The sequence below is a fragment of the Chiloscyllium plagiosum genome, chromosome 1, assembly GCF_004010195.1.
Source record: "Chiloscyllium plagiosum isolate BGI_BamShark_2017 chromosome 1, ASM401019v2, whole genome shotgun sequence".
NCBI classification, from domain to species: domain Eukaryota; kingdom Metazoa; phylum Chordata; class Chondrichthyes; order Orectolobiformes; family Hemiscylliidae; genus Chiloscyllium; species Chiloscyllium plagiosum.
Window position 1 is genome coordinate 26,439,916 of NC_057710.1, and position 11,584 is coordinate 26,451,499.

Consider the following 11,584-nt stretch of genomic DNA (forward strand, 5'->3'; position numbering starts at 1 on the left):
TGAGTTCATCTGCCTTCCCTGTTCAGCCTCTTGCATTGAAGTAAATGCAGTTTAATTTATCAGACCTACCTAGTTCTCTGCTTTGTCCCTGCCTGCCCTGACTGCTTGACTCACTTCTTTTCTCAACTGTACCCGTCTCAGATTGATCTCTTGCCACACTATCTTCCTGGGTCCCACTCCCCAACCTTTATAGTTTAAGTCCTCCAAGCAGCTCAAGCAAATTTCCTTGCCAGTATATTAGTCCCCTTCCAATTTAGATGCTATCCATTCTTCTTGGACAGGTCACTTCTACCCCAAAAGAGATTCCAATGATCCAAAAATATGCCTCCTTCTCCCATATACCAGCTCCTCAGCTATGCATTCATTTGCTCTATCCTCCTATTCCTACCCTCACCAGCTCACAGCACTGGGAGCAGTCCAAATATTACTATTCTCAAGGACCTCCTTTTTAAACTCCTGCTTAACTCTCTACATTCTTCCTTCAGAATCTCATCCTTTTCCCTTCCTCTGTCATTGGTTCCAATGTGTACAATGACCTCCTGCTGGTCCCTCTCGTTCTGCACCCTGTCTGAGACATCCTTGATCCTAGCACCAGGGAGGCAACACACCATTCTGATGTTTCACTATATTCAATATTTTAGAAGTTCAGATATTTTAGTAGTAAAATCAGAAACACAACTACACACAAAGGGCGATCGAAGTCTTGAACTCTTTCATAAATGCAAAATATGGAATGTGAATTTATGATTTTAGATCAGAGATTAATATGGAATTAGGTCATAGTACAGTCATCACCGCACTGAAGGGCAGAGCAGGGCTAAGAGGCTAAATGACCTGCTTTTCTTCCTATGGTGATTCTACTTTTGATGATCCCTGGTTGTCAAGCTTCAATTATCATTTTCCATAGAAGAATAAAAGAGTCAGTAGCAACGTGGATATAAAATTGGCTGTGACTGGAAACAAAATAATATGTTCAATGGATTGAGTTTGAGGGACTTGGTCACACCCAAGGTTTAGGCAAATAGACAGATGACCATGAGAAGACGTAGGCAGTCAGTGCAGGAGTCTCCTGTGGCTACTGCCCTCGCACAATTACTTCATTTTGGATACTGTTGGAAGGGATGGCCTAGCCGAGTATAGCAACAGTAGCAGCTAGCAACAAAGATCAGCGTTTCTGTGGCTGCAAAAGAGACTCCAAGATGGCATGCTGCCTCCCTGATGCTACGGTTAAGGATGTTTCTGAGTAGGCACTGAACATTCTCAAAAGGGAGGGTGGGCAGTCAGAGATCATCGTGAACACTGGTATTAATGACATAAACAGGTAGAATGACAAGGCCCTGCAAAGGGAATTAGGTAGGAAACTGAAAAGCAGAACCACTTGAGTTATAATCTAGAGATTACTCCCTGTGCCAGTGATAGTACAGTTAAATACATAGCTAAAGAGCTGGTCCAGGAGGGAGGGCTTCAGGTATGTGATCATTAGGATGTCTTCCTGGGCAGAAAGGGCCTCTATGAGGAGGACACGTTGAACCTAAATTGGAAGGGAACCAATATCCTGACAGGGAGATTTGTTAATGTCGCTCAGGAGGATTTAAACTAGTGTGGCAGGGAAGTTTGAACTAGAGCAATAGGTCTGCAAGTGAAATGATCGAGGGGGAATTAGAAACTAAGGCAAGTAAGACGAAGAGAAGTACAAACAGGGAGAAGTTACAGATCACAGCAGGATTAGCAGACTAAAGTTTGTTTGTTTAAACTTTGACAGGTAAGGCAGATGAATGTATAACATCACAGAACTATGATGTTGTAGCTATTATAGAATTGGTTGCAAGAGGAATAAGACTGGCAAACGAATGTTCCAGGATTTAGATGTTTCAGATGGGATAGGGAGAGATGTAGAAGAGGTGAGGGAATTGCATTACTGATTAGGGAGACGATCACAGCTGTACTGAGACCGGACACCTTGCAGGACTCATCTAGCGAGGCCAGTTCAGGAAAAGGAAGGGTGTTATTACTTTGATATGATTGTACCACAAGCTTCCCAGCAGCCAGAGATAGAGGAACAGGTTATGGAAAAGTATGAAAATGAGAGGGTGTTGTGGTGGGTGATTTTAATTTCCCTTGTATTGACTGGGACTCGCTTTGCGCCAGGCACTTGCATGTTGAGGGGGCAAGATTTGTTAGGTGTGTCTAGGATTTCTTGAAGCAATTTGTAAATAGTTCCATGAGGGAAGAGACCATACCAGACTTGATATTGGAAATGAGCCCAGCCAGGTGTTCAGAATTTTAGTGGGGAGCATTACATGAACAATTAACAATTTCATAACTTTAAATTACTTATGGATAAAGATAAGAGTCGTCCTCAGGTGAAAATACTAAACTGGGGGAAGTTAAAAATCACACAACACCAGGTTATAGTCCAACAGGCTTAATTGGAAGCACACTAGCTTTCGGAGCGGCGCTCCTTCATCAGGTGATTGTGGAGGGCTCGATCGTAACACAGAATTTATAGCAAAAATTTGCAGTGTGATGTAACTGAAATTATACATTGAAAAATTGATTGTCTGTTAAGCCTTTCATCTGTTAGAATACAGTGATAGTTTCACTTCTTTCATGTGTAAATCACAAAACCCTTTTTTTTAAAGTTGCATTCTCGGGTTAGCTGTTAACAATGGTGATAGCTGGACAATATGTTGAAGGTGTTAGCCCCCTGTGTTCTCCATCTATGACCTGCTGTTTAGATTGATTCTAATCTAAAAAGTGAACTAACAGAGTTTTACATAAATTCATGCAGTTTTTGAGCTCAGAGTTCTACATGAATGTATGCAGTTTTTGAGCAAAGTGCAATGTAACTCTGCAAGTACAAATTCACCACACAAAATATATGTGTGCATGTGGGTCTTTGTCTGTCTGTGTGTGTCTGTCTGTCTGGGGTGGGGGTTGTGAGTGTGAGAAAGTGTGTGTGTGTGTGTGTGTAGTAGACTGTGGGTGGCTGTTTGAGGGCAAATCTGCAGCTGGAATCTTTTGAAGGCTAGTTGGTTAGAGTTCAGGACCAGCACGTTTGTGTGAAATTGAAGGATAAGAATGGAAAGATTCAGGAACCTTGCAAGACAAGAGACATTGAGAATAGTCAAAAAGAAAAATGAAGCCTATGTCAGGCTTAGGAAACTGAAGACAGACATAGTCTTCAAATAATATCAATAAAGCAGGAAAGAACTTAAACAAGGAGTTAGGAGAGTTAAAAAGGGACTATGAAATTATCTTAACAAACAGACTTAAGGAAAATCCCAAGGCTTTTCTCCACATATAAGAAGCAATAGGTTAGCTAGGGAAAGTGGTCGAAAGCAAAGGAGGAAATTGATGTGTGGAGTCAAAGGATGTGGGTGAGGTCCTTAATGTATACAATGATTCTGTATTCATAAAGGAGAAGGACATGGTGGACAATGAATCGAGATGGGGTATATTGATATTCTAGGACGATCAATATAAAAAAGGTGGTGTTGAATGTTTTGAAAAGCATCAAGGTAGACAAGTCCTCAAGACTTGATGGAATTTATTCCAGTATACTGAGGGAGACGAGGCAGAAAATTGCTGGGGCTTGTACAAAATCTTTGTATCCTCTCCAGTCAAAGGAGAAGTCCCAGAGGATTAGAGAATACCCAATATCGTTTCTTTGTTTAAGAAGGGCATCAGACATAATCAGGCTGATGAACCTTGCATCACTGGAGAAGATTCTTAGGGACAGGATTTATTCATATTTGAAAAAATATGGACTTATTAGTAATGACTCCCGCAGCGGAAGTCATTTCTCACAAGCTTCATTGAGTTTTTTGAAGAAGTGACAAAGATGATTGATGAGGGCAGAGCAGTAAATGTTGTCTACACGAAAACATCCAAAGAATTCCAGTTGCTAGTAATCAGAAACAAAAACAGATTACAATTACTCTAAAAGCTCAGCAAGTCTGGCAGCATCTGTGGAGAGAAAGCACAGGTAACGTTTCAGATCCAGTGATTCTTTTTTGACCAGGTCCCTCATGATAGTTGATACAAAAGGAGAAGTTGCATGGGATCCATGGTAGGCTGCTAAGATGGATACAGAACTGGTTCAGTCATATGTGATGAGGCTGCTCCTTCACCAAGGTTATGAACTCCTTGGCCTTTTTTCCCCCAGATAGGTCGTAAACAACAGACTCTGAAAAGTCTGGAGGTGATGCGTTTTAGGGCAAATTTGATAATAGCTAACAGAGACTGTGTCAGGCAGAAGGCTTTTAAAAAAACTTGTACAATGAAAGGAGAGTGGTCAGTCCTCCAAGGTCAGCTTTACTCGAATTTGTTTTTTTTTAAAGCAGTAGTTTGAAGGCTGCTGGACCCACAGAAGCAAGTCCAGGTTGGTGATCTCTCTCTGACTTTTATCCTGTAAGAACTTGTGTTTGATTTTACCTTTTGTGCCAAGGGGTATTTATGGGGATTGTTGCAAGCATTTGGAACAGCATCATTAAGTTGGGATGATTTGTTGGGCCTTCGGACAGATTCAGTTATCCGGTATTCTGTTTTCTGTGGTTCGTGTTTCATTCAATAATCTTGTAAATAAATTCTGTTTTGTTTAAAACTAAGTGGTTTGACCAGCTGATTCTCTCCTGGAATATCCACTTTAAACTTGCTTAAAACAACTACCAAAGTTATGGTCTGGGCTACCTTCTTGAAACATTTTTCGGGAGCTGGCCTGGTCCATAACACAGAAGACGACAGCAGCAGAGGAAGTGTGTTTTTCTGCCTGAAAATCTGTGACCAGTGGTTTTCCGCTGGGATGCCTGTTGTTTGCAATATATACCAATGATTTGGAGAATAATGCAAATGGACTGACTAGTAAGTTTGCGGATGACACAAAGGTTGGGGGAGCTGCAGATAGTGAGGAGAATTACCAGATGATACAGTAAGGTATAGATAGGCTGAAGACTTGGGCAAAGAAATGGCAGATGGAGTTTAACCTGAACAAATGTGAGATGATGCATTTTGGAGTCTAATGCAGCAGAGAAGTATACAGTAAATGGCAAAACCCTTAGAAGCATAACATACAGAGGGATCTATATATACAGTTTCACAGTTCCCGGAGAGCGACAACACAATTGGATAAGGTGGTCAAGAAGGCGCAAGGCAAGCTTCCTTCATCAGTTGGGGTAGAGTATAAAATTTGGCAAGTCATTTTGCAGCTGTATACAACTGTAGTTAGGCCACATTTGGAATATTATGCACATTTCTGGTCGCCATACTAGCAGAAGGATGTGGGGACTGAGAGGGTACAAAACAGGTTTATCAGGATGTTGCCTGGTTTGGAAGGTATTAGCCAAGGGAAGAGATCAAACAAACTCAGTTTTCACTTGAACATTGGAGGTTGAGGGGTGACCTAATAAAGATTTACAAAATTATGAGAGGCATGGATAGAATGGATGGTCAGAGGTTTTTCCCCAGAGTAAAAATGTCAATTACTAGGGGACATAGGTTTAAGGTAAAGGGACGGAAGTTTAAAGGAGATGAAAGGCAAGTTCTTTTTATGTAGATAGTGATAAGTGCCTGGAATGCACTGCTAGAGGTGGTGATACAGCAGATACAATAGCAACATTTAAGAGGCTTCCCGGCCGACATGTGAATAGGAAGGGAATAGAAAGATATGGGCTGCATGAAGGCAAAAGGTTTTTAGCTTGGCATATAGAGGGACCATATGTCAAAGCAGGCATCATAGGCTGAAGGACCTGTACTTGTGCTGTACCATTTTTGTTCTTTGGATATTTCTCAGGCTGGAGGAAGATCTGTAGTGCACTTCTCCAAGTATAGCATTTAGATCCTTGCTTTTCCAGTTATATACATTAAGGATCTAGTACAGGAACAATGTTTATAAATGATACAAAATTTGAAAGCATTCTAAATAGTGAGGACGACAGTGCAGAACTGACAGTGCAGTTGGTTGACTGGTAGTACATGAAGGTAAAAACAATGACTGCAGATGCTGGAAACCAGATTCTGTATTAGTGGTGCTGGAAGAGCACAGCAATTCAGGCAGCATCCGAGGACAGGCAAAATCGAAGTTTCGGGCAAAAGCCCTTCATCAGGAATAAAGGCAGAGAGCCTGTGTTGAAGTCCACATTGATGCCCTGGGGTTGAAGTGTTCCAAGGCGGAAGATGAGGCGTTCTTTAGTACATGAAGGTTAATCTAGGGAAGTGAGAGGTATTTTGGTCTGAATAACATTGACATAAGAGGTAGAAGCAAGGGACCTAGATGTACATGTGCACAGGTTGTTGAAGGTAATTGCACAAGTGGAGAGCTGATCTTTATTAATAGGGCATAAAGTACAAATGCTGAATTTGTATAAGACACTTGCCAGACCTCAGCTGGAGTACTGTGTATCTGAATGCTCATCTGTAGCAAGGATGTGAATACACTAGAGTGTAGGGAAGAGGTTCGCAAAAATGCTAACTTGGATGAGAAACTTCAGTTATGAAGACAGACTGGAGTGGTTGGGACTGTTCTCCTCGGAGAGATGATGATTAAGAGGAGATCAATTCGAAGTTTTCAAAGTCATGCAGGGGCTGAATAAAGTAGATTGACAGAAACTATTTCCACTCGTAGAAGGCTGGAAATGAGCGGGCACAGGTTTGATGTGACTTGCAACATCATAAATTTAACATGAGAAAAAACTTTTTTCAAACAAGTGGTGTCTGAAACACTGTCTCAAAGTCTCTGCAGGCAGGTTCAATTGATGCATTCAGAGGGCATTAGATGATATTTCAACAGAAACCATGTGCAGGAAAAGACAGCAGAATGGAATTAAGTCTCAATGCTCATTTGGAGAATCATTACAGACATAATGGGCCAAATATCTCCTCCTGCACTTCTGTGATATTGAGTTCACTTGATATAAGTTGTGTTCCATTTGCCATATTCATTACTTATTTTACGTGTGCTAACTTTTAAATGTTGTGTACCTAAATATTTAAACGTCCTTGCCCCACCATAGCTCAGTCTCTCTCCATTCAGAACATTACTCGATCACAGATCGAAAATGGATGACCTAGTACTACCTGCCCTTTGAGTATATGAGATACATGGAACTTCTAAACAATCACAGGAAATTTGAGACTGAAAGCATTAGGAGAGTAGATAGTCATTGTAGGTCAGCCAGGACAAGATGGATATCTGACATATGCGAGGCTTGTTTCATTCTTGCGTGGGACTCCAAGACTGCTAAATAATCTTGTTAGCTGGCAGCTGTCAGGAGTGATAAAGGGTAGGAGGGGCATGAAAATTCTCCACTCTGTGCTCTGAAGTCAATATTGCTGCACAGCAACTAACTTTGGAGCAAGAAGGCTCATAACCGACCTTTCTGTCTGCAAGTGGAGCAACAGGAGGATCAAGTATTTTATAGTAAAGATGGAATTCCTCCAAAACCTTTTCAGATTAGATTACTTACAATGTGGAAACAGGCCCAACAAGTTCACACCGACCCACTGAAGTGCAACCCATCCAGACCCATTCCCCTACATTTACCCCTGCCCCTAACACTACGGGCAATTTAGCATGGTCAATTCACCTAACCTACAGGCTGCCATAAGGAAAGGGAGATAGCAAGGATTACCATTTTTCATATTTTGCCACTTAGTTGTTGCTCAGCAATGATGAGAATTTCACAGTGAAAATTATAATGTCACTGTTTAGAGCCATTAACAGCCCAAGTTACATGTTCCAAGAGAATTAGGCATAGAAACTTAGTGACTCTAGCAATAGACAGAGTGGAAGGATATAGGTGTTAGGTAAATTTATATAATTACAAGCAACTCTTAAGTATATAAATGGTTAATTCAGTTGAAGCTCAGTTCAAAAGAACAAATTCTACTTTGCTGAGGATGAGTGAAACATTGTACCATGCCATGTTCTGAGGAAAAAAAACGTAGTTCAGCACAACATAATCTTCACATTAATTTAAATTTAACACTAAACCAACAATGAAACGTTGCAGTCAACATTTGTCAAGGCTTTTCCAGCCATAATGCTTAAGGTACTCTGTTCCAGCAAACCAGCATTCAGTTGGTTTGCTGGAAAACTCCCTCTGGTGGGCTGTATGGTCTCATTTCAACTCCTGCTTCAAAAGCTGACAAGTCCCCACAAAAGCTATAACATGAACTATTACAATTATCCTCAAAGTTAAACATGATTTACTGAGTTAAAAATGATACTGCATTGGACTTTTCTGTTAATTTCTCCTAAGGCAGCCCTTTTTGATTGTAAGGAAATCCGAAAACTTGAGAGTTCTCATGTTAGCTTATTCCCGTTTGGCATGCGTCTGTCTTAAGATTATAAAATTGGTGGTAAAAATACCAACTGAGCATGGTTTAGGATTATCAATGTGAACATGTCGTAGACAAATAGTTACAGAGATGTACAGCACGGAAACAAACCCTTCGGTCCAATTCATCTAATCTAGTCCCATTTGCCAGCACTTGGCCCATATCCCTCTAAACCTTCCTATTCTCATATACTCATCCAAATGGCAGCTCATTCCATATTGGCACCTCCCTCTGTGTAAATGTTGCTCCTTAGGTCTCTCTCATATCTTTCCTCTCTCACCTTAAACCTACACTCTCTAGTTCTGGACTCCCCACATCAGGAAAAATACTTTGTCTATTTACCCGATCCATGCCTCTTATGATTTTATAAACGTCTGTAAGATCACCCCTCAGCCTCCAACTCCTCAGGGAAAACAGCCCTGGCCTATTCGACCTCTGCCTATATCTCAAAACCTCCAATGCTGGCAAAGCAACAACCTTCTAAATCTTTTCTGAACCCTTTCGAGTTTCACAACATTCTTCCTCTAGGAGGGAGACACTATTCCAAAACTGGCCTAACCAATGTCCTGTACAGCTGCAATTTGACCTCCCAACTCCTTTACTCAATGCTCTGACCAAATACCGACCTATCTATCCACTTTCAAGGAACAATGAACCCTCAGCCTCAGACGCTCCAGGGAAAACAGCCCCAGCCTATTCAGCCTTTCCCCAAAGCTCAAACCCTCCAAACCTGAATATCTTTGCTGAATCCATTTAAATTTTATGACAACATTCCTACAATTGTGATATATTTTTCCCAACAATATGTTTAAAAAAAGTACTGATATGCAGTTATTGATGTTGCCTCTTTCCTATCAGCAATTTATTATTGGTACAAAATACACAAATCTATACATGCCAAGATGTGTAATATAGGCATGACGAACGGTACTTGTCCTTTTAAAAAAAAAGCCTTTTAAAGTTCTTTAAACTCTTATTTATAGGAAAATAAATGAAAATAAATAAATTATAGGAAAACTTTTCATCTTTATAACCATTCACTATGACTGTAACCTTTTATACCGATTCCTTCACATTGGCACATTTAAATAAACGACTTAGTTTTATATAAGAGTCCTGAAACAGTAAGCTAATGTGGTACAAACATGGCTTTCAAATGTACAGTGATGTAGTGGTTATCTTACTGGACTAGTAAACCTAATGATCCATAGACTGTGAGCTCACATCCCCTTCTAAAAAGCTGGTATCAGTAAACATGATCACATGAAGCTTTCAGATTTCTGTGAAAAATATCTGTTGTTCTTACCCAGTCTGATCTGTGTGTGATGATAGTCCTATATCAACATGTTAACTGCATCTCGAAGTGATCAACCAAGTTGACCTTTCAAGGAACTTAAGAATAGGGAGTAAATGTCAGCCTTGCTAGTAACAGCCAGATAGAATGAAGAATTTAATGAGATAAATTTTCAGAATTTTCCTGAAAGCTTTCAAAGCAATTATTTTGCTCTTCCATGCAAATATCCAGACAATCAGTGGCTTAAACTATTAGTATACTCACCACTTTCCGCTCCTCATAACTAATGCCCATTTCTTCATGTTTCTTTAGAGCTGCATCAATCTCATTTTTTAAGTCAATGGCACGTTTTAGGCGAGTATCACTAATACCAACTTTGGTGAATGTCTAGAACAAAATATTTTTTAAAATTATTATTTAAATAGTATCACTGAAAGCCTGCTACAACACCGTCTTCACAAAGTATAGGCTGGGAATTGACTCAAGTTGAAGAACATCCAATCTCATTCATGTAGTAAAAGAAATTTTGGTCTTGATATCAATGTACTAACAATTCAGGAAGTTACAAGTTCAGAAAAGCAAGAGAACTAGGATCACTGTTTAAAAATCCAGGGTGGCCTATTTCAAACAGTACCATAAGTTCTGGATGTAGGCTTGCTCGCTGAGCTGGGAGCTGCGAGCAAACCTAGCTCCAGAACCTCAACCTGAGCTACAAATCTTCTCAAAACTCATAAGTTATAAGTCTTTAGCACTCTCTTCCTCAAAAGTTAGTGGTGGAAGTAGAGCATTTGAATATTTTTAACGCAGAGATTGTAAAGGAAGGTGGTTAAGGATTATCAGTATAGGCAGAAATGCAGCTTTTAGGTTACAATCAAATCAGCCATGATCTTACTAAATGATGGGGCAGACTCAAGGGGCAGAATTGTCTACTCCTGCTTTTTGTTCAACAGCGGAACAATCTCAATACAGACACGACACCTGATGATAAATCATCACAAATATTGCAAATGTCTTTGACCTCAGTTGTCCAGCTGAGCTAACCACTGGACCAACTCATGATTTTCAGGGGCTCAGTCTTCAGTGACGTTAAAATTGTCCTCAGTAGGATCCTCCAGGACATCTATTATTGTTGCTTTACTGGATAGCAAAGCTATACTCATTTCCATTTACATTGTATGTTACACAGGGGTGGTGAGGCAAAGTGCCATCATGAACTATGGGAGAATACTGGTTATCCCTAGACACCCAGCAACCATGGAGTGGACTCAATGGGCTGAATGGCCTTACTTCCGCTCCTATGTCTTATGCTGTTAATATTGAACCAGAAGAAAGTTTGTGAACAAGCCATTAATACACTCTGATTTCACACGACCACCCGCCCCACCCCACCCCCAGCATTTTGTGAACATATATCAGCAAGCTGAGGTATTGTTACAAATGTGTTGCAGCTTTAAGCAATTTATATTTGACACACATAACGGCGTAAGGTTATTATTCAAAGTTAGCATAAAGATTTGTAGCTCAGGTGCTTATTGTCGTAGTTGTGGGTATGATCGCTGAGCTGGGACATTGATTTGCAGATGTTTCATCCCCTGTCTAGGTGACATCTTCAGTGCTTTGGAGCCTCCTGTGAAGCACTGCTGGACTGTGTCTTCTGGAGTTTATTTGGTTCCATTCCTGCTGCTTCTATGATGTTTCCTCCGGCATTTATAGTGGTTTGTCTCTGCCGCTTCCGGTTGTCAGTTCCAGCTGTCCGCTGCAATTGTCAGTATATTGGGACCTACCAAAAGAGGGAGTTTGACCCACCCCACAGCTCACCAATAGGATAAACAACACACTGAGGAACCTACAGATAACCAGGTTTGACCTACAAAGAATGAAACCTGAAAGCAACAACACCCCCAGATTCTAAGGACTACCTAAAGTGCACAAACCAGACATCCCACTCAGACC

The 11,584-nt window shown here is 40.6% G+C and overlaps 1 protein-coding gene across 4 annotated transcripts in view; it reads right to left on the reverse strand.

The window, feature by feature from the left end:
- The window catches only part of uvssa (UV-stimulated scaffold protein A), a 109,435-nt gene that overhangs the window by 71,402 nt on the left and 26,449 nt on the right, over positions 1 to 11,584 (reverse strand). For all 4 annotated transcript variants that reach the window (XM_043708333.1, XM_043708245.1, XM_043708421.1 and 1 more), the window contains exon 7: positions 9,896 to 10,018. In XM_043708333.1, coding sequence (XP_043564268.1) covers positions 9,896 to 10,018 — 123 coding nt within the window. The remainder of the gene's footprint in view (positions 1 to 9,895; positions 10,019 to 11,584) is intronic.